A 24,519-nucleotide genomic window follows, 5' to 3' on the forward strand; every position below is an offset into this window, starting at 1 on the left:
TGGAATACGCCCTGGAAATACCATTGTTGGGTAATCTCATGACGTCATGACTCACGCTTCATATAAACCAACTTGTGTGCCCAGCATGTTTCATTCACAGAATGGATTATACAGATTCTGATGAGAACCTTACGGATCATTCGTTTTCACCACATGACAGGTGAGATTCTCAACCCAATTTATTATATATTGTTTTAAACAGAATTAAATCACTGTATGACCAATAATTATTGTATGTGTTTTTTCTCACAGGTTATCTCCAATAAGGGTTTCGTTGATCACATCTGTGGATGTGACTTTTATTAAATATCTGTTGAAAAGCTAACATTAAGAGTATTACCTGTTTTGTTTTTTAAAGGGACAACCCACACATATCTACTCCTCAAATCGATAACGGTTAAAGCATACTTGTACCCCTTATCATTATTGAGTTCAATCAAATCAGCGGACCAGATATAATCAACTTCCTTAGAATAAACCTCCCTTCTATGAAACTTTGTGAATATTGGTTTATGTAATTCATCAGCTAATTGTTCTTCAGTCTTAATGACATCATTAGAGCCTATAAGTTTTTTGAATTTCCAAGCCCAAGTTTCAATTTAGTACTGATCATCTTCTTCACAATGAACCTATCAACTTTTTCTCTCAAGGTTAGATTTTGTATCAGCGACAAATTATACAACATTTCTCTGTCAGAGTTATGCTTTTCTTCCAACGTTGTGGTATTCCCATAATCAACAATATCGTGCATCATGCACACTTCATCAACCCTATTGATGGGTTTATTCCGTGGTTTAGGATTGTCTGCCTCATCTAATCTTTTATCCAAGTTTGTTCCTGGACCATAGAAAGAATACCCTGGTAGATGTAATTCCCCTGGTATTCCAGTAGTTGTAAATTGACTTCCTGATAAAAACTTTTGTATATCTCCTCCATGTTTGTGTTTGGAGATAAATTGACTCTTTGTTGAACCACACAACGAACATGTACCTTTTTGTATAACCCTATTATTTTTACTTTTAAAATATGAGAGTTTTTAGTATTAGTTTTCTTTTTACATTTGACACAATAACTCATTTATTTATAAGAAAAATTCCTACAGAGTGCGAAAACCTTTTTAGTTTCCAACATGCACATTTGAATCTTAATTTTTAAAACATAAAGAATCCTTAGAAATGTCTTCACGCTCTCCTCCATTTATTTAAGAAAAAAAAAAAACGAAAAAACTTTAATTAAAGTCAATCACACCAACATCATCAATAATATAATCTTTATCTCCACTTTCTCGTTTATATCTTCTCCCTGAAAACGATGTTAATAGTCTTGTCAATTCTTTGTTTTCCTCCTCGGTGCGTTGAGATTCATTTATTTTCTGTAATACCCCCAATCTTTTTTAAAATCTCACTGGTTTCCATATTTTCATATTTATTTATTCTATCCCTTTCCTCTATCTCCTTCTCCTCTCTCTTCTCTCCCTCTCCTCCTTCTCTCTCTTTCTTCATTCTCTCTCTTCTCTCTTTCCTCCTTCTCTCTCTTCCTTTCCTCCTGTCTCTTCTCTTTTTCCTCCTTCTCTCTCTCCTCCTTTTCCTCCTTTGTCTCAGTTTCTTCAACTCCTTCCTCGTCCCTTACTATCCTTGAATCACTTACACCCCATGGAATATCATACATATATTCATCAGGATTTCTTGTTATTCCTGTATCCAAAATAATTTTTTTTACAACAGGAAACCAATAAAATTTCTTCTGAATTTCGATAAGAGCCTTGCGTTTTCTTAACTCTATAATTTTTTCATTATTTAACATTTTAATTAAATCCAAAGTTGTTGGTTCATTAACATCAGTATAAAACCAATTTTTTATTGAAAATACCTCATTCTTATGTTGGAGAGCATATTCATTAAAATACCGAATACCCTTTTCTTGAAGGTATGCTTGGACACAGAAATGATAATTTTCTTGAAGCCTTCTTGCTGTCATTTATGTATTAGAAATATATGACAGATTAATATTATGACACGAAACCCCCCCCCCCCCACCATCTTCCCAGAGTTAAATCATTTTGTATTTCCTTACTTATAAAAAAATCCTGTTTTTTCTGTTTTCGTGATATAAACTTGGGCAAAACCATTATAAATTTACCCTTGTTAAATTCTTTTATTTGTTGTTTACTAATCGTGCTTCCACAAAGCTCATTCTCAGCACCAAGTGGATAATATTCTTCCTTACGAGACTGATTTAATTGTTCCAAGTCTTCGAGGTTAATTTTAAATGACCAATTATACCCTAAATCATTCATAGCATACCCCCATTGTTCTATTCTCATACAAATGATACACCCTTCTTCATAAAATTTTATTTTAATTGGAACTGTGAATTCTGTATGACCTGGAGATAAAATCAACACTTCTATATCTTTGGACTACACGGCTGTTTTATTTAAGGATATATATATATTGTGATAAATCACTTAATCTCACCAAGTCATTCGTGTTCGTCAGGCTTGGCTAATTTATTAATTCATAAGCATTTTTCATATTAATATTTTTTGTTATACTATATTTCTGTCGTTCAGCCTGTGCCTTTGTGTAATAATTTGATAAATCAATATCCAGTTCTTGGGATACACCAAAGATAGAACCATCTTTACAAACATGTCATTTATATTAGATTAAAAATAATGGCATTAAAAAATTAATTTTTTGTTGTGTTGAAATTACACATATAGACATAATTGACCACAACACTTGGAATTTAATTCTTGGAGTTGAAATGTTTGATAAACACCATTCTTTAAGAATTTTATGACTTCAACAGGTGGTGGAAGACCAAAACTATCAAAATAATATTTGTCTTGACTATTAAAAATACAAACCCAATGAGAACCATTCCCATTATTATCTTCTAAGTTCATAATAATATTCTTTGTATGTTTAGACATGTTTTTTAATTCATCTCTCATACAAATAACCACATTATGAATTTTTTATTTCTTACAATATTTGACAAGTTGTAAATTTGATGTTGTATTCTTTCCAAATTCTTGAAAACACTCATCAATGCTCATTAATTTATTAGAAAGATATAATCCATTACCCCTTTTAGTTAATTTTACACTTGCTTGTGCAATAGAAGAAAGCATATCTCCAACTAACAATCTCACTTTTACAGGCAGACTTTCAAGTTTTTCAGCAAAATCTACAATTACACCACTTCCATTAATTTGGTTGTCCAATTCTTTGTTCTGTCTTTCCATTTCTTTTTTGAGCCAGGAGTTGAGCCTTCCTTTCGTTGGAAGCTTTCACCGTGCTGAAATACCACCCGTCAATGCTCCAGCCACACTTAAACCAGCAAATAAAGGAATTCGAAATGGGAGAATTCCTCCACTCATCTCTTATTGAATATTTTTTCAACATTGGTTTTGACATTTTAATTTTAAGTGAGCCAGTATTGTTCAAGATTTTCACCTGTTCTCTTGTGAGCAAAACATCAATTCTTACTGCTCCTTTTCTCTGAATTGTATTAACGTTAATCGTACAAGGCTTTTGATTTTGAACAAAAGATGATAGTTTATGAAGATTGATTTGATTAACGTATACCCCAGTTGGTACTTTACCAGTCATTTATTTTACAAAAAATTATGTGAGACTAATCATAACACCATTATCTGTATTAATCTGTAATTCTGTTTCTTCCAAAAGTAAACAATATGTATCAACTTCTTCACTCTTTCCTCTTTCAATGTATAGGGAAGTATCCACTCAATTTGACTTTATAGTTTCCTTTTGAGCACTCAGGTCAAATGCAAAGTTTGTATACAAACTTATAAATGCTGTCGTATCCAAAATAGGTTCTTTTTTCCATTACTTTCACACACCTTTTGGCAAGACTTGGATGCTTCAGCATAATCATTTTTTTCTCAATTAATTTCCAATCTATCTCGTGGATGAAATGTTCCATCGAGAGAAACACGAAGTTGTTTCACCTTAGCATTATCACTCAATGCATTATTATTATCTGTAGCAGTATCACCATCTGGTTTTTAAAAAATGATCCACAGATATCGTGGATTTCCTTGCAGAATACCCAAATTCCACGTGTGAGTGGTTTGGTTCAGTTTAACGTATTGACATCTTCTTTTAAAGTATGATACATTGAGTGGTTTCTTAGAGTTCAGTCTTCTATTCAACATCTCTTCTGTTTTAAGATTAGGAGTATATTCACTAATATACTAACTCATTTCATCAATTACAAATTTATTCTGATCATCAAAAGCACTTCCAACACCAAAAAGTAATCTATTTTCATTATCATTCCTTTGTAGTTGAAATCTAATTTTAAGACCATACACAACTTTATCATGATCACAAAATCCAAATATACCTTTAAAAGGAACTGCCACAGTAAAACTATTACCTGTTTTCTATCATTATACATTCCTTTCCTTTGACTATATCCAGGGTTTGTGTTTGTTCCCGTTGACATATCAGGAATAAAACCTTCGACAGCCACCTTTCCCATTCTATCACCGAATGAATACAGTGTAAATTTCATCATTTCAGATACAGCAGAGACATAATCAACCGCTTCAACTTCTTGTGTTCCAATGTACAAAGGAACACTATCAAACATTTTCCAGAAGAAATCATTTACGAGTGTAGCGTTTGTGTTATTCCCAGCTTTAATGAATGTAAATTTACACAACAAGAAACTTTTGGATAGATTCAAATAAGTTTGTTGATTATTTATTTAAAAACGTTTTGTTCCATTTGCATTCCAGTCTGTTCCAGTTATTGCATTTACCTTGAAGTAATCTTCTTTTTTAGTGGAGTTTGAGATGACAATGGTATCATCCAAAGCATAGATACTATCAATTGCTTCCATACTTCTATTTATTTAGGAAATTAGGAAAAAAGATGTTAAAACCTTTGGAACCCTGACCCAAGTATTTGAATTATTTTCTGTCGTTCTTGGGGAGCAACCGAGTTTTGCCTTTCTAAATTTCTTTCATTGCTTGTAATTTATGAGATTCCTTTTCAGCATCTTTTATACTCTTTATAGCACCCGATACATTTTCCACAGCAGAAGCAGTTGAACCAATTATGTCTTTATGTTTAAGAATAGTTGAACCTATACCCATTAGAGTATCAATTATCCCATCTCCTCTAAATTGATGTCCGATACCCCTTTGTCTCTTAGGTTTATAGTATCCTCTACCAAGATACATACCTTCACCCTTGTACAGGGGTTTCCTTAGAAGCCGGTTACCGGCTACCCGCAGCCGTCTACTCAGAGAAAAAAAATGTCAAAGGTCGCTACCTACTTCAGCGCCGATTTTTCGATTTTTTTTTTTGGTCACCATGAAATCTCTGCACCCCCTGTTTTGAAATCCGAGACGAAAACACATTAGTATTTAGATGAAAGCGGGCTTACTTTTATTGTTAGTACTCTCGCCAGGTCTAGCACAACACTGACCTAAAAATAACACAAGCAGCTAAAACACGCCTCCTGCAATCGAGAGTTCTCTGCTTTAGCCTCGTTTTGGACTGTTGGCCTGATACCCTGATACCATACAGCAATGACCTCAAGAAAATAAACTTTGTAGGCCTCGCAGTTTCGGTGCCAAAATGATGGCATCGAAACGAAAATCCCTGTTTGACTTTGGATTTTCGAAGAAGTCCAAAGACATGGGAGGTAAGCTTCTGGCCATCAGTAACTGGTCTAAACTTGCACTCTCGCGAGTGCGACGTTGTTGTTGTTTCGGAAAACACGTGTTTCACCTCGTCCATTTTGAGCTTTTGTCAAATGATGCGGCTCCAAAATACACGGTCACCCATTGTGCCTTTTTAATTTATAAAGTAATTAGCCTATAAGCTTAAAACAACTTTTGTACATGTTATTATTTGCACTGAAAATCGCCGTTTATTCACTGAAGTGAAGCCTAACCACCTGTTTGAAGTGAAGAAAAACCACCTGTTTTTGTGGAGTTTTACACCCCAACAGAATGATAATATGAGAACTATTTCATGTCAGAAATCATGCAAGAATGCATCTCCAGCCATCTCGGATCCTTCGGCTTCCAGGGCCCTCGGCGGGCCCTGGACCCCGGCCATACAGCTGCGCTCGCTTCGCTCGCGGTGATGGTAACCTGCTACTCTTTAATGGTAGCTTCCTACTCCAAAAAATAAGGAAACCCCTGCTTGTAGTATGGGGAAAGGAACATCCTATCCCCTGTAATTATTTTATATTTTCCCAACTCGTGTTTCCTCACAATAACCATTGTACTTATTTATTGGAAAACTTCGCGTAGGTGAATTCTGATGGATATAATTTCTCCATTAAAAGAAATCATGTGATTATCTTGGTCGGTTATCCTAAAATTTACTCTGTATATGGTTTTTCCTGACGGGTAGATAAACCAGATTTTTCGGTTCCATATCGAATTTATAACCAATTGGGGTTGAGTATGCACTGAATGAAAATATTGTATTTGTTCTTATTCCATCATTATAAGCACCATCAATCAAATCACAGTGAATTATTACTGAATTTATTCCTGAGGATATTTGAATGACATTATCACTGTAAAACGTCCCATTAGTTTCAATCTTTTTTGACGAGAAACCTAATAACTCTCTAAATGAATTATCAATTGTGAAATCAACCTTGTAGTTATTTTTAAGTTTAATCGTTGATTTTGAAGTATGTTCTTGAATTTCTATAACAATATTTTTGGTTCATCACCCTGTTCTTTCATAAGACGAACAATTTCGGAAGATATTTGAGAAATCTCATATGCTCCGGGTGAAACTGTTCTCGTTTTGTATCGACTTCCCGGATTATAACTAAACTTGTTATTTTGCTCGGTTATATTAAATAAGGTATTATAAGTTTCCATGGACAATAAAGACACCTCATATTCTTTTGTTGTGTCAAGTTGTAGTGGGTATGGGAATGAAGATGTGTGGTCACTTGTTGTGAAATTAAAACTCAGGATTGTGCTTCTCATCTTATTTAATGTGAGATAAAATGTCTTTGTATTGAGATTTATTAATTATTTGCATGTTCATCAACTGGTCTAAAATGGTTGATGCTTCATTAAAACAATTGTTATTTCCAGCCTTCTTACTACCTAACAACAATAAGTCTATTAACAAATTGTGATGGGTCATTTGGAAGAAAACTAACACCTGAACCAAGGATACTTAATGCCTGAATAATGTGTTTCTCCTTCTCATTCTTCTTACTTTTACCAGATAGACTAACCCTATAATTAAGAGAGTCCAGCAGATCAATATATACTCTATCATCCTTATTTTTCATATCCAATGGTTGATCAAAATACTTTGATTCATCCCTCACAGTTGAACCTTGTCTTCCATCTGGTTGTTCTGTTGGAATGAGTCCTGCTTTGGTTTTTGAATCCGCTGAATATTCATTGTTTTGAACAGCATTCACAATATAATCAGGGGGTTGATTAATCTCTTCCAGTTGTTGAAATAATCCTTCATCATCATATTCTAATTCTCCTATATGCTCTCATTCTTCCTCCGTTATTTGACTGAAATCTTTTAACATTTGAAGTTTTTTGGAGTATATTCTATTGTGGGAACTGTGGAAACAGACAATTTTTTCTTGGGAAGTTTTTAAAAGTGGTTTAAATTTTTTTTTTCTTTTCTTTCAAATGCTTCTTCACCCATCAGTTTCTGTCTGTGTTTCTTCTTTATGTCTTCCTGTTGTTTTACAACTTTTGAAACCAACTCTTGATGTTCCATAAATCTTCTTGCTCTTTCTTTCGCATCCATTTATTTATTGGAAAATACCATTTAATGAATTTTAAAGATCAACAGGGAAATTTTCCTTTTCTTCATCATCCAAGTAGATGTGTTCAAATAAATCCTTTTTTTAAATATTTCATCAAATTCTTTATTAACATTAATACGAGTTGTAATTTCTTCTTCACTAATACTTGCATCTCTGCTTTTCATACGTCTGCGTTGAGTTTCTTCATCAACATCAAAACCAAATGATAAAATATTAACCCCACTCAGATGTTTAATAATTTGTCTCATTCCTTCTTGATTAGTTTCTAATATCCCAAGACCACCAGATTTTAGTTTCTTTAACTCACTCTTACAATGTGAATATTTTGTTGTACCAAGAGAAACCTCCTCAAATATTTGATTTTCATTCCTCAATCGCATATGTTCCTCTCCTGAAATATAGTGATAATCTTCACCTTCTACTTCTCCAGTTCTTATTGCTCTCGTTGTTGTTGATACAATGCGTATCATGGGGTGTTTTTAAAGTAAATTTACATTATTCTCATTTATACTATACAAGAACCTTGATTTATGAAAGTTTTTTCCAGAAGCAGATTTACCCACAAGATTTATAATAATAATAATTTCCCGGTGTGTACCCCGGTCAGAATAGGTACACCGTATCCCTGCGTGTCGTAAAAGGCGACTAAAAGGGTTGGCGTCAGGAAGGGCATCCGGCCATAAAAACATCGCCTCAAAAGGAAACCATGATGAGTACAACTGATGGGCAGGGTACAGCCCGAAGTACCCCGTGGGGGTCCTCACCCCCTCTCGTTAAAACTCAAGGTGGGGAACCCGATCGAAGCAAGGGAGGAAATTTTTCCATTTATGATGACCAATCGTCTGATGCCCCACGTGGAGATCGGTTTCTGAGGTTTGGTACATGGAATGTAGGGACAATGACAGGGAGATCTGGAGAAGTGGTTGAAACATTGGTCAGAAGAAGAGTGGACATATGTTGTGTGCAGGAGACACGGTGGAAGGGAAGTGGTGTGAGAATGGTGAAGGGAAGGCAGGGGCAGAAGTACAAGTTTATGTGGCAAGGGTGCCCGGAAGGCGTGCATGGTGTTGGTGTAATGTTTTCTGAGGAGTTTGTAGACAGTGTAGTGAGTGTGACTGGAGTGAGTGAAAGGTTGATGATGGTGAGAATTGTGATCGGAAATCTCTCGGTGAACGTCATCTTGGGATATGCCCCACAGGTCGGCCGAAGCGATGAAGAGAAGAACATGTTATGGTGTGCGATGGAGAAGTTGATGGAAAATGTGAAAGATGAGGAAGTTGTTGTGGTTGGAGGAGACTTGAATGGACATGTGGGAAGGAGTCCAGACGGTTTTGAGGGAGTCCATGGGGGTTATGGATATGGTGTGAGAAATGGAGAAGGTGAAAGGATCTTGGAGTTTGCTGATGGAGCTGATTTGTTGCTCTGTAATACTCAATTCCAGAAAGCGAATAATAAGCTTATTACATACACGTCAGGTGGGTTGACGACAACCATTGACTACCTGATGGTGCGTCAGCGAGATAGGGGAAACACAGACACAAAGGTGATCCCAGGGGAGGAGACTGTTTCGCAGCACCACCTGGTTGTCTGCGATATAAGGGTGAAAGGTGCGCGGAGAATTCGGCGGGTGAAGTACCAACCGAGGATGAAGGTGTGGAGGTTGAAAGAGGCGACAGTGAAGGAAGCATTAAGAGAGAGGCTGAGTATGGTTGAAGATGATGTGGTTGAGCTTGAAAGTGGTTGGATGTCAATGAAAGCTAGTCTATTGGGAGCCATTGGTGAGGTATGTGGATGGACAAAAGGACCACCGAGGCACTCGGAAACATGGTGGTGGGATGATGAAGTTGGAAAGACGATTGAAGAGAAGAGGAAGAAGTTCAAGGAATGGCAAAAAGCAAAGGGTACAGTGGAAGAAGAGGCTGCACATGAAAGTTATAAGGAAGCCAAGAAGGCTGCAAAGAAAGAGGTTGCAAAGGCGCAGGAGGCCCATAGGAAAATGTTTGGAGAACGCTTGGATTCGGAGGAGGGTAAGAGAGCGGTATTCAGGATTGCAAAGCAGATAGCGAGAGAGAGATTTGATGTGACGGGGGTGAGTTGCTTGAAGGATGAAGTGGGACAAATTGTTGTGGATTCAGATGGAATTAAAGGAAGATGGAAGAGATATATGGAAAGGCTGTTGAATGTAGAAAATGAATGGGATAGAAACATCGAGAGTAACCCAGTTTTAGGACCAGCAGAGAAGATAACTGAGAAGGAAGTTGAGGAAGCCATAAGAGCAATGAAGAGTAGAAAAGCAGGAGGGCCGACAAGAGTTGTGGGAGATATGTTGAAGGCAGCAGGAAGTTGGGGTGTGAAGAGAATGACAGAGATCTGTAATCTGGTGGTGAAAGAAGGCCGCATTCCAGTGGATTGGGAACTGAGTACCCTCGTCCCTCTGTACAAGGGGAAAGGTGACCCTCTGGACTGTGGCTCCTATAGAGCAATAAAGTTATTGGAGCATGGAATGAAGGTATTGGAAAGGGTGTTGGAGAAGAGGATAAGGAAGAAGGTAAAGATTGACGAAATGCAGTTTGGATTTATGCCAGGAAGAGGAACGACAGCTGCAATTTTTATTGTAAGGCAGTTGCAGGAGAAGTACATGGAGAAGAGGAAGAAGTTGTTTTTTGGGTTTGTTGATCTGGAGAAAGCATTTGATAGGGTCCCACATGAAGTAATGGCATGGGCATTGAGGAAGTTAGGAGTGGAGGAATGGTTGATCAGAGTAGTGATGGCCATGTACGAGAGAGCACGCACAGCTGTAATGACGAAGGATGGGAACAGTGGTGAGTTTGAGGTGAGGGTAGGAGTGCACCAGGGATCGGTACTAAGTCCACTTCTATTTGTAGTTGTGATGGAGGTGCTGGCTCGGAGGGTAAAGGAGGGTTTACCGTGGGAGCTGCTGTATGCAGATGATCTGGTGTTGATTGCAGAGAGTATGGATGGACTGAAGGAGAAGATGAACAAGTGGAAGGAATGTATGGAGGCAAAAGGTTTGAAGGTGAATATCGGAAAGACGAAGGTGATGGCAAGTGGTAAAGCATGTGGTGTGGTGGAAAGGACTGGGAAGTGGCCGTGTGCTGTGTGTAGGAAGGGTGTCGGAGTGAACTCCATTCAGTGTACAATGTGTGCTGAATGGGTTCATCGAAAATGTAGTGGGGTGAGAGGGTCATTAACCAGTGTGGCAGCTACATTCAAGTGTAAGGTGTGCATCGAGGGAGCAGCAGATGAAGGAATTGTTGAGTTGGATCTTGGAGATGGTGTGAAGCTGGAAGGGGTGAAAACATTTTGCTATCTCGGAGACATGCTGAATGGAGAAGGTGGATCAGACTCTTCGACGGTTGCTAGAGTGAGATGTGCATGGAAGAAGTTTCGGGAACTGAGTGGCGTGCTGACAAAGAGGGGAGTGTCGTTGAAGCTGAAGGGAAAGGTGTATGCTTCATGTGTGAGGAGTACGATGATTTATGGGAGTGAGACATGGGTACTGAACATGGAGCAGCAACAAAGGCTGGAAAGGGTGGAAATGCGAATGGTTCGGTGGATGTGTGGAGTATCGTTGAGAGAGAGGAAGACAAATGATGACTTGCGGAAGATGATGGGAATAGAGTCTGTGATGGAGGTTGTGAAGAGAAACAGGTTGAGATGGTTGGGTCATGTGTTGAGGAAGGATGAAAGTGACTGGGTGAGAGGAGTGTTGGAAATGAGTGTAGTCGGAAGTAGAGGATGGGGAAGACCGAGAAAAACTTGGCTAAATGTGGTGGAAGAGGAAATGTGGGCAAGGGGATTAAGAAGGGGAGATGCACAAAACAGGGTAAAGTGGAGAAGATTGTCATGGGGCCCGCAAGGCTAACCCCTGCTTTAGCGGGGAAAATGGCCTTTAAATGCTTGTGTGTGTGTGATTTATAATAATAATTGTCATTTATATATGAAAATATATCCCTTCATATCTCATCTTGTTTCACAACAATATATTTATATTTTTCAGTCGTGTGCTTCATATAATCCCCAAATTCCTTTTTACTATATAATGTAGAACAATTATCTTTCCAAAAATTGTTTATATCTATTGAATTTACCTTGAATAAAATAAAAGTATTAGCATTGTTTCTGATGGAATGACGAGGAAGTTGAAAGTATGATTGACCAAGATAAATACAATTACAAGAAGAATGTCTCCTTGTGTAGTAGCTGTCCATTACCATTTGGTTTCTCTCATTAACCCAATCATCAAAGATAATGAGGTTCTTTTTTGATTTATTCAAATCTTGGGGAGAAGGTATATCATCCGTATTATCACTAAGAATACAAGTTATCGGTTTTGATTTCTTTTTATGTCTCTGTTTATCACAAAATAGTTGTATTATATCTTCAATGTTGTAATCATTTAGTTTGTTTTGAAGTTGAAATAAACCGATTATATCTTCTTTTTGAAGACCAGTATTAAAACCTTGTGAGAGTAGTTGATACTCAGGTGGAAAACTCGACTTTGTGAAAATTATTAAATTATCATAATCTAAAAAGTTGGGAGTAAGGAGCGTCTTTAAAAGTAAGCAGGTTTTTCCACATCCGCTTGAACCAACTATGAGACATCTTAATGAATTTGGAAGATTTTTATGGTTGGTATATTTTATCTTATTTTCCCAAATGGGTAAAAAATCATTCATTTATATATTTGGAAAACAGGTTATTTCATTTATTATTGGCTTTTTTCGAAACTCAAAATTTTATCCTAAGTTTGGGTTTAATTTCAAGATAATCCATTATTTTATTCATACAATATTTTGTGTTGATATTTCCCTGAAAATGACAATCGTGAATAATATAAAACAACAATCCTTTGAACATATCTCTTATATGTTCAGTTTCTTCCATTATAAGGAAAGGTGTGTTATCACCCTCATACTTTACATTCATTTCTCTAATCAATCTTGTAAAGTAATTCATTTTTGGTGTAAATCTAAAAGAATTATTTTCCTTTTTATTATCATTAATTAGATAATAATCACAGAATATACATTGTTTATAGGCTTTTGACTCTGTGTTTAATCCCACTCTATCACATGCAGGGCAATTCTCAAATTTGTCATATGGAGAATCAGGGAATTCAAGAGGCTCAAAATCTAACATATTTATAAAGTAAAACTTTACTTAAACTAAAATTCATCTTCGGTATCATCTTCGGTACTTTCACAATCATGTATAAAACTACTTTCATAACTATCGTTTGAACACAAACTCTCAGTATCATAACTGTCATTTGACCACAAACTCTCGGTATCATAACTGTCATCACTCTCATCATCTTCAAAACCTTCAGTTGAATAATGACTCATATTTAATTCGTAGAAAAAAACATGACCATCGATATCTATATACTTTTTTTCATTAACAGATTCAACTACTCCATTTTTTATATTGAAGGTAATTTTAAAATGATCCTTAACTGCTATTGAACGAAATGTCATTTCACCTGATATATTAACATCCTTTATTTCATCAGGATTTACATCTTAAGAATTGTTGAAAAAAATACAAATTTCTCCTTGCATATTACTGATAGTCTTATCTTTTCTTTCTAAAGCTTCATCCATAAGCTTCATCCATTTCACCTGCGTGGTTGCAGCAGGTTGACCATCATCTCAAGGAGATGGGGATGGGCCTGGCATCTGCCTGGGGGATGGCCAGACGGAGGCCCCTGGAGTACCGGCGGAAAGTGGATGTCACGACGCGCTGTTCTGGCACATGCTCCCATACCTGACCTGATCCATAAGGTTGTTTTTTTTGATACTTTTTCTTGTTTCATTGCTTTTTCTAGTTTTGAATATATTACCAGAAGGAGAGGAGAAACTTTTGTTAGAGATACTTTCATTGATGTTCTTCCAGATATACTAAAAGCCCTTCCACTGAAGGAAATTGAAGAACTCATATTATTTACCATAATTGTTTTTATCCAATAGTTGTTATTATTTATCTTTGTTCAATTTTACATGCTCGACATATTTCTCAGTATCTTTTACAAATGAGAAGATTGATTGAAACGTCTTTTGTGTTTTGATACATTGTATTTATTAAGTGAAAAAAGTTGGAGGATAAAATGGTTTTAAGCACAGATTCACCTATAAATTAAACTAATTTTTCATCAAGAACATTTTATTTTAAGCAAAGTTTTATTCTATAAATATGGTGAATACAATGCACTGCAATGTTTGTAATCACGAATATAAATATTATAAAAAACACCTTCAAACCAACAAACACACATTCAATCTTTTCAGACAAATATCTCCACTTGACCAAGAAACAAAACATTGTGATGGATGTGATAATGATATTCTTAAATGTTTTTTTTTAAATAATAAACACCTTCAATCACGCAAACACAAGAACAATGAAGAAAGGGAAGCTAAATTCTCCATTGAAAACACTGATGGGGCATTTAAAGGACATATAAAAATAAGATTGTTTCGTTTTCAAGACCCTGGACCATCTTCAATCATGGAAGTTGATATGATGTTCAAGCTGTTGATATGGTGAAACAAAGTATTGAAACTATAATTAAAACACGCATCAAGTGAAATGAAAACTTTTAAGTTTCATATGGGAGTAAAATAGAAAATGGTAAGACAAGACGATGAAACTACTCCCTATATGAGGACAAACCCTCACTTTATCTCATTATTTCAATATTTTGTAAGATGTGATGTTTACGATGAACTCCAGAGATAAGAACAAGATGTTGATAACACTGTAGTAGGTAGTGGATTTACTGTTACAAAAATAATCTTTTTAGATATACACATCTTAAAATCAGATCCTCTTCAAGCTTCTTCTTATATTGATTTACCAAAAGAGGTAAAACTTAAGAAAGCGGTTGTTAATATTCAAAACAAAGATAATAAACGTTTTCTATGGTCTGTTCTTGCTCACTTACATCCTCCATAATGGAATCCTGAAAGGGTTGAACATTATAAGAAATACGAGAATACAGTAAATGTTAAAGATTTAAAGTTTCCAATGTCATTGAGAGATATTCCTAAATTTGAAAAAATGAATAATCTATCTGTTAATGTATATGGATTAACGGATACAAACAAAGTTCAGATATTAAAAATTTCAAACAACTATAAAAATGATAAAACACACATTGACCTTCTCGACTTTACTTCAAAGGAAAAATCACATTATGCTTTCATCAAAAATTTCTCAAGATCAAGAAAATCACAACTATATAAGAGAAAATGTAAAACGTATCCTTGTAAGAGATGTCTCAACTCCTTTCACACAATAGAATGATTAAATCAACATTCAAAATATCATATTGTAGTAATCATAAATCAACCGTAATCAATTTACCAAAAGCAGGTTCAAACATATCATTCAAAGATTTTTACAAAACTATCAAACATCTGTTTGTGATATATGCTGATTTTGAAAGTGTCCTTGAAAAGATAGATACTGTTACTCCAAATCCAAATAAATCATACACAAGCTGTTAGGATGGAAAGGATCGGCACCTCGTCTCACCAGCACGTGTTGAGAAGCGCGGGAGGATTCGCGGGAGCTCGGGAAGGATCGCAGCTCGCAGCGATTGGGTCCAGCTCGCTCTCGCTGGAGCCCGGGTCCGAACAACTTGAAGATCACACGAGGTGGAGAGGTTCGAGATAGACGCTGGGTTTCAACTCACCTATCCTCTGAGCTGGAGCTCATTATTAAACGCCTTTGCCACCATTTCTTGGGTGTGTGCGTGTGCGTACGTGTGTCCGTGGGCCCGTCTAATAAGTAGGAACTGCTGTTCAGTGCAAGTGACTGTACATAATAAGTAGACGGTTGTAGTTCTTTTCTCGTGCTTTTGTTGCTTGTATAATTGCATACGTGTTTTGTCTTGTTTAATTGCATACGTGCTTTATGATAATAAATGTCCTTGTGTGAATGTAAACCTGTTCATTGCGTCCATTCCCTCATTGAACTGCCCCATCTTGCACTCAAATATAGTTGGTTTTTAAATAGCCGGTAAAGTGATCGGGTCCAACGGGACTGCGCGATAATACCCCGCTCGGTTATCCCAAAAGGAAGCGTGCTGCTTAAGCGGCTCGTTTCCAAGCGGTCCCGTTGAGTTACAATCTCTCGGTAACCTACCCGCACAAATAATTTGGTAAATCGAAGATTTGGCAATCGGACCCTGTAGAGTGCGGACAAGGTTGTGGTGTGGTTAAAACACACCCGTGGCTGGTTTCTGGCGTTGATCCGGAAAGCCGCGACTGGATTGTCCGTTCGGTGGGCGAAGCGGCTGCTATTGGCTAAACACGGTCGTTCGCACGCCGGCGGGCGGAAATCTACAACAATGTATGTATATATATATATATATATATATATATATATATATATATATATATATATATATATATATATATATATATATATATATATTTATATATATATATATATTGTTCCGAATCTGGAAGCTTTCTGCACTCAACATACAGGTCCTATAAGAACAGTTATATCGGTAAGTATGTGTTTTTTAGTTAGGGTCCCCGTTCCTCGTTTAATGGTGAATAAATGTACATGCGCTGCGAGTTATTTTGATAGTTAGGATTTTACATCACTCACAACAACTACGGCTACTACATCTACAAATACAACACCAGCATCACCCTCACCTTCACCTCGCTCTGGCCGACGCCATAGTGGGCGGAGTTCAAGGAGGAGCCTCGAGGCGACCCTCGCCCAATCAGCATGCTATGAGTGAGGTGGCCGCCGCTCAGCCAATTAGACCCCGCGACGGTGAGAAAGGCGGTCCGCGTGACGTTACCATGCCCCCGGCCAATCGACGGACTTGCTCGTTTTGGCCAATGACAGGACGACGAGCGATTCTGCGCGCCAACACCGTCCAGTGAGGGAGAGCGGGGAGGGTGGAGCCCCCCCCCCTTGAGAAGGGTGAATAAGGTTGCGGCGCGATCGAACAGAGAGATCCTTCCTCCAGAAGAACCGCAAGTCGGTTGCGCATCGTCTCTCTGTCGGTGAACTAGAGAGCTTTTGAGATAGTTGTTGACCATCGAGCAGGCAAGGTTGTGGTCAATCTGACAAGAAGGTTGAACGAGTGTGGAGTTATCAGCCCTTGCTTTGACGTTCAACTCAAAGACTTAGAGAAGTGGCAGAGAAACCTCCTGCCTTCTCGACAGTGTGGGATACAGAGGAGAGTTTTGGTTGCTGGGACAAGTGCTGAAGGGACTCTGGATTCTATCATCGCATCGCGACGCTGGCCTGGTTCGCCCGTGTCAGCCGAACCACACGAGGTGGGCAGGTCCGTCCGTGTGTGTGTGTGTGTGTGTGTGTGTGTGTGTGTGTGTGTGTGTGTGTGTGTCTGTGTGTGTGTGTGTATGTGCGTGTCGGTGGGCCCGTCTGTAAGTAGGAATTGTTTAAGTGCTCTTTGCTGTACATACTTGCATCTCTATAGTCGGATAACTCTGCTTCTTGCATGCTCCCACCTTTCCCCCATTATAAATAAATACATTTCTTTAATGTATCAGCTCGTTGCTGTGTTTCTTTCATTGGCTTAGCATGGCACGCGTTTGTGAATTATAAAGGCTGTTGCCACTGTAAATGTACATTTGGACCGACGGGACTTCGGAAACCATCCGCTCGGGTTGCGCATGGGTCGGGCACGCTAACGGCTCGACTCGTATGAGTGCCGTCGAGGGTGTGAATACTCGGTAACTCGCCACGTGGATCTCTTATAGTGGGGACGTAGCTTAGCTACGTAGAGTAAATGGAACGTGCATTCGAATAAGGGACGACAAGGGAGCACGAGTGAGTTAGGGGATTTAGTTAGCGGAATGGAATGATGTGAGTGAATTGGAAAAAAAAAAGTGAAAGAATCAATGAGTATGGGTCAGCGGGCCCAAGAGTGAATAGAGTGAATGTGGAATGCATGGTGCGAATGAATGAGTGGGGGGAGGAGTGAAACCCACCCAAGTGACCCTGGAGTCAGTGTAATGTTAGTGGGGTAGTTAAATTTACCAAATGGAGGTCGTTCTGTTGTTGGTGTGGAAAGAAGGCTCGAAACCCATTTGGAGGGGTGCAGGTCAGGTTCGATCAGGTCAGGTCAGGTCAGGTTCGATCAGGTCGGCTGTCAGGTCAGGTTCGATCTGTGACCTGCTACAGGTACCAAGCTGTTAGTAATCTGTGACCTGCTACAGGTACCAAGCTCTTTGAACTAACCTGTTCCATGGTCGGGTTGGCGGCGACTAAACCGTCTCCCCCACCAGGTTTTCTGGTGAGGAGGGTGTTTGGATATGGACACCCAGCAGGATTAAAAACAAAACCTGTCAAAGGGCGGAGGAGCTCCTTGTGAGCCAACGGCCATCCATATCTAGTGCCCAACTGTGTCTGCGGACGTCCTCCTGCAGTTGGGTCACTTCTTATTAGGAGGTTGGTGGCAGGATTTGCACTCCAGCCACCGTAAAACCCTTCATTCCGCAAAACGCAAAAACGCAAAAAAAATCTGAAAACCCACTCCGTGGGAGTACCTCCTGTGCAGCTTCCCTTCGCAGGGCAGCTCACCGGATGATGGGATTGGGGCAAAGCCTTCGGGACCCCCAATCTTTGATGATAGGAGGGAAACCACGGGGTAACATCCCTGGGTCAGATTGCAGGAGAGTGTGTCGGAGTGGTGCTGAGGTGTCGTCCACCAGACGGCGGTCTCCTTGGGTTAACCTGAGGCGGTCCCTTCGGGTGGGTGCCTGGAATGTCCTATCCCTAAGAGAGGATGATCACCTGTCTCTGTTATCATCTGAGCTCAAGCGTTTGGACATCAGGATTGCAGCTCTCTCTGAGGTTCGGAGACCGGATTGCGGCGAGGTAATGGTGGGTGGTTACACCTACTATTGGTCTGGTCGCTCTGATGGTTACCATACCCAAGGAGTTGCTGTAGCTGTGTCCAATAAGCTGACCCCAATGATAATTGAGGTAACACCGGTCAACGAGCGTATTATGAGATTAAGGATTCGTCACTCCTTAGGTGTCATTTCCCTGGTCTCTGTTTATGCTCCGACTGAGGTGAGTGATCTCACCGTGAAGGATGCATTCTACGCCACACTCGAGTCTGTGGTTGATCAGTGCCCCAGACGAGATACACTTCTAGTCTTGGGGGATTTCAATGCATCGACTGGAACTGATAGGGATGGTTATGAGGTGTGTGTTGGTCCCCATGGGTCAGGAACTATGAACCAGAATAGCACTAAGTTCCTTGACTTTGCAAGAAGTCATGGACTTAGGGTGGCTGGTTCATGGTTTCAGCACCCACAAGCTCATCGCTGGAGTTGGTATTCCAACGCTGGCGGTGTGGCAAAGGAGATTGACCATGTCCTCATTGACGGTCGTTGGAGGATGATCCAGAACTGAAGGGTCTACCGGAGTGCTCAGTTCCTCAATACTGACCACAGGCTTGTTGTAGCAACTCTAAAGCTGCACCTTAAACCCTGGAGAATGGTACCATCCCAGCCTAGGCTGGATGTTGCCAAGCTCAGGGATGAGAGAGTAGCTGAGGAGTTTGCGAACAGGCTGAGTGGACACTTGGGGGGTCTGGGTGCTTTGGGGGGTCCTGAAGAGTTGTGTAGCGCCTTCAAGACAACCGTCCTTGATGTTGCCGGTGGATGCCTTGGAGCTCACCGCAGGGCAAAGAAGAATTTTGTCTCTCAAGGGATACTGGATACCATTGACCAGAGTCGCAGGGCCAGGCTGAATGGCAGAGCTGAGCTGTTCAGGGAGCTGAGGCGTAAAACTGTACGTGCACTGAGGGTGGACAAGGAGGCCTATGTGCGAGGAATCTGTGAGGGGGTAGAGCATCACCTGTGGACAGGTGATTCTCGTCTCGCTTACAGGGGAATTCGCGCATTACGTTTATCCAAGCCCATCCCTCGGAGCACTGCAGTTCGAGCAGAGAGTGGTAGGCTTTTGACAGAGGAGTCTGAAGTGAAGGCCCGCTGGGCCCGTTACTTTGAGCGGTTGTACCAGGCTGATCCCCCAGCTGTCGAGTTGGATGTCAAGGGTGTTACAATCCCTGTTGCTGACCCTCGAATCAACTGTGGTCCACCTTCGCTTGTGGAAACACGGGCTGCAGTGAACCAGTTGAAACGAGGCAAAGCTCCAGGGATCTGTGGCATCCATGCTGAACTTCTCAAGGCTGGTGGAAATGCTGCACTCGTGTCGTTGCATGCAGTTTTGTGCTCTGCCTGGAACACAGGCATCATCCCAACTGACTGGAAGAGGGGCCTTGTTGTCCCTCTCTGGAAAGGGAAGGGTGATTGCCAAGACTGCAACAACTACCGAGGGGTGACGCTGCTCTCAGTGCCAGGCAAGGTCTTTGCTCGGATAATTATTGATAGGGTTCGCCACCATCTGCTTGAGCACCAGCATCCAGAGCAGTCAGGCTTTACACCAAAGAGGTCAACGATTGACCGTATCCTTGCACTTCGTGTCCTCACCGAACGCAGACGAGAGTTTCGGCAGGGGCTGCTTGCAGCCTATGTTGATCTCTGTAAAGCGTTCGATTCAGTGAATCGGGATTTCCTCTGGAGGATTCTTGGTCTTCGTGGCGTGCCATCAAAACTGATCGATCTGATGTCTGAACTCTACTCTGGTACTGAGAGTGCTGTGAAGTGTGGTGGTACCATCTCTGAATTATTTCCAGTTGTTACTAGAGTTCGTCAGGGATGTGTACTTGCCCCCACACTTTTCAGCACTTGTATGGACTGGATTTTAGGGAGGATGTCGGAGAGATCAAGTTGCGGTGCACCGTTTGGGAATGTCAAGATCTCGGACCTTGATTTTGCAGATGATGCAGTCATCTTTGCGGAGACTTTAGACATCCTCTTGGGGGCCCTCGAGGTGCTGAATGAGGAGTCGGAGTCATTGGGATTACGGGTTTCTTGGGTCAAAACTAAGATCCAGGCTTTCGGTGACATCTTGGATGCTGCTGTCCTGTCTGTGTCTGTTTGTGGTGAGGATGTTGAGGTCGTGGAGAGATTCACTTACCTTGGCAGTGATATTCATGTCTCTGCTGGCTGCGAGTCAGAGGTCAATAGACGTCTGGGTCGGGCCTGGGGAGTCATGGATTCACTGGATCATGGGGTGTGGCACTGCCGGTACCTGTGCGGGAGGACGAAAGTCTGAGGCTTCAGGTCCTTGGTACTTCCAGTCTTGCTCTATGGGTGCGAGACTTGGACTCTGACCAAGGATCTGAGATGGAGACTTAATTCCTTTGGTACCAGGTCTCTTCGGAGAATCCTTGGCTATCGCTGGTCGGATTTTGTGTCCAACGAGCGGTTGCTGAGAGAGACTCGGATGAGATTTGTTACCTGCATCGTCCGTGAGCGTCAGTTGCGGCTGTATGGACATGTGGCTCGTTTTCCTGACGCTGATCCTGCTCACCAGATTCTCTCAGCGAGGGAGTCTCCTGAGTGGAGGAGGCCAGTGGGCCGACCACGTGCCTCATGGTTGCAACAGGTTGACCATCATCTCAAGGAGATGGGGATGGGCCTGGCATCTGCCTGGGGGATGGCCAGACGGAGGCCCCTGGAGTACCGGCGGAAAGTGGACGCAGCGACGCGCTGTTCTGGCACATGCTCCCATACCTGACCTGACCTGAGGGGTGCAGGAGTCCCTGAACCGGCTGGGAGCGTGGCTGCTAAATGGTGGGTATTGATTGGAGGGCACCGGACAGTCGGCCAGAGTAGGCTAAGGGTCCAAGGGACCGGGATAGTGTAGTGGGCACAGGCGACCTGCGGAATGGGACCCGTAGCGCCAAAATGCCACGTAGGCATCGGAAGGGGGCAATGCCGGGAAGGGCAACCCCCCGCGTTCATTGGGAGTAGGTCGGCTCAGAGACAGCCTCAAGGCCCGGGGGTACCATGGCTGGAGTCCGGCAGGAGGGAAATCCCTGCCAAGTGAGCCACATTGCCCAGCCAGGAAATTGTGCAAGGGCACGAAAGAACATTGGTGGGCAGGGCTAAAATTAATAATGGACACCAACACAGGCAACGGGAATCATGGTTTCTAGAACCAATAGTTTAAAGAGACAGGCATTTTGGAAAGCCCTAGGGATAGTTTAAAGTTTAATAAATGCTTGGATAGTTAGAAAATGTACACCTTCGCACCATCCATCCCTTCGGTCTCTGTAGGCCACTGGACTCACTGTGGAAAGATTGCCGAACTCTGTGGAGGCTATTCTGAGGCTTCGTTGGGCCTCAAGGCAGGACACTAGTGTCTCTCTTATTCCCCTACAAAAAGGATCTTAGGGGTCGGGAGTAGACGGACAGAATAGGTTAGCCAGACAAAGACAGTAGGAGGGTTTGGGACAAGCAATTATAAAAGGAAAAAATAAAAAAATAAAAACGGGGAAGTCTAAATTTTGTTGTTGCAAACAGAGGGAGTGGGTGTAGACAAAGACATGCAAAGGCAATAGGTTGGGGGGAGACAGTAGGGTAGGTCCGAGTCCGTTTTCGGAGCGGCCGGCACCACCGCACTCTCTCCACAGAACCTCACGGACCAGACCAGAGGCCGGCCAGCTTCATATGCCGGCCTGTTTGTGCAACACCTCCTGGTCCGCATTTGCCATGCCTTATTTGCCTGCCCTTGCCTTTACCCCATGCCTGCTTCGCCCTTGTTTGCATTGCCCCTGTGTCACCATCTCAACCATGTGCGCCAGGACCATTCATCTTCAGGTGTTTGCAAGGACTGCCCTGCAGGCAGCCACACAACGGGGACTGCATTTGACCTGCAGAGCGATTGACTTTACTGTGACTTTTTCCTTCCACAGATCACAGGTCCTAGGCCATGGTTAGTGTAAATAGATAAGTTAGAAATGTAAATAAGTCTTGCAACCCATCTGTGTGTTTGTCTTCGCGCCGGCAATTTATTTAAGTTGTCCGAGTGATTCTAATAGTTTAGTTACGCAGCACACTAGGTTATTTATTTTTGGGACATGTATACAAATGTCACACTCAGGGATCCGAAGGTAAAACGTACTCGGGGAAAAAACTTACACATGCATGCCACACGAGAATTTGACAATTCGGGACGAGTCTGTAAAAAGAGGAGGGGGTAGTATTACGAATCTGGAAGCCATTTGCGCACAGACAGACAGCAGTCCCTAAGCTTAGTTATTTCGATAAGTATGTGTTTATAGTCAGGGTCCCGTCCTTCTGTCTAATGGGAATTTCGTGTGTGCGCTACGAGTTATTTTTTTAGTTCGGTTTTTTTTAAAATCATCAACAACAACAACAACAATGGCACTGTCCCTCACTCAACCTGGTTGCCATTGCCCACGTGTTTTTGGCTGAAGGCGTGGGCGGAGCCTCCATCGCCTCAGATCGAGGCTCCGCTTCAAGGAAGGGCATGGGACGTTTCCTCCAGCCAATGAGCGAAGGGTGAGCATCGCACGCGTGCCCCAGCCAATGGAGGCCAGTGTGGCGAAAGCTACGACAGAGCCTCTTCAGGAGGGGGGCCTCCGAGACACCTCGAGCAGAAAGAGGAGATGACCGTCCAATCAGGAGGCGAGTGGGAGGAAATCGAAATCGCTTCCACCTCAAGAGAGGAGAGGGTTGGTCGTTGTCAGAGCATCCGCAGTTTTGGTGGTGATTGGCTTCGTCTGCGGTCGTGGTAGCTGGGTCTCGGTCGTCGTTTGCAGCCCTTTGCGGAGGCTTCTCGTGGTAGTGGCGGCCGAGCAGCCAGGAACGTGGGCCGTGGACTTCGGATCGTGGGTTCGAGTCCCCTCGTGGTGGTTTGGAGTCAGTGTGACCGCACGAGGCGGGAAGGAACCCCGGCCCGGCTCTACCAAATAAAAACCCACGGGGTCCATTTTCTTTTGGGTGTGTGGTGTGTGTGTGTATGTGTCCGTGGGCCCCGTCTGTAAGTAGAATTGTTAAGTGCTTTGTACATTGTGAATTACATTTCTTATTCGTGATAACTCTGCTCTGTGTCTCCCTTCCCGATTATTGCCTATTGTAAAATAAATCCCCGTGTTAAATGTTCCAGTTTGTAGCCTGTCGTTTCTTCCATTGACCCAGCACGGTGCGGGCTTCAGAAATAGTAAGGCCGTTCGTGCCGTAAATTGTTCATTTGGACCGACGGATCTTGGTGATCCCCGCTCGGTTTACACCCGTATCAGGTTTGGCAAACGGTCCATTCCGCCCGAGGTCCGTCGAGGGTGTGGTTTTCCCAGGTAGTTGGACGACGTGGGTACTTAGGTATATTGAAATTAGGCAATTAACCCGACCCCACGCCATCAAAATATTGGCGACTACGGTCCGCTCAGGGACCTGTGAACTCTCGGACTTATCCAAGAGTCACGACCTAAATTCAGAGTGTTCGGTGGGAGAAGACTCCACTGCTCCACCTTGTGGTCGTTTATCGCCACTGGACCTCGGACCACAACAATATATGTGTGTGTGTATGTGTGTATGTATATATATATATATATATATATATATATATATATATATATATGTGTATGTGTATGTGTATGTGTATGTGTATGTGTATGTGTATGTGTATGTGTATGTGTATGTGTATGTGTATGTGTATGTGTATGTGTATGTGTATGTGTATGTGTATATATATATATATATATATATATGTATATGTATATATATATATATATAT

At 41.3% G+C, this 24,519-nt stretch overlaps 1 protein-coding gene across 5 annotated transcripts in view; it reads left to right on the plus strand.

The window, feature by feature from the left end:
• Positions 1–6,823: 6,823 nt before the first annotated feature.
• Positions 6,824–24,519, plus strand: part of LOC147009580 (uncharacterized) — a 38,560-nt gene continuing 20,864 nt past the window's right edge. For 2 of the 5 annotated variants that reach the window (XR_015052894.1, XR_015052895.1), the window contains exon 1: positions 6,829–13,628. Coding sequence is in view for 3 of the 5 variants with exons in the window: in XM_085862217.1 (XP_085718343.1) it covers positions 8,528–10,858; positions 13,481–13,615 (2,466 nt within the window). In the remaining 2 variants the exon portion in view is untranslated. Of the gene's footprint in view, positions 13,629–24,519 lie in introns of all 5 variants that reach the window. The other 3 variants (XM_085862217.1, XM_085862216.1, XM_085862215.1) reach the window with 3 other exon arrangements.

Source organism: Eptatretus burgeri, chromosome 17, assembly GCF_056783735.1.
Source record: "Eptatretus burgeri isolate ZD-2024b chromosome 17, Ebu_testis_v1, whole genome shotgun sequence".
Lineage (NCBI taxonomy): Eukaryota > Metazoa > Chordata > Myxini > Myxiniformes > Myxinidae > Eptatretus > Eptatretus burgeri.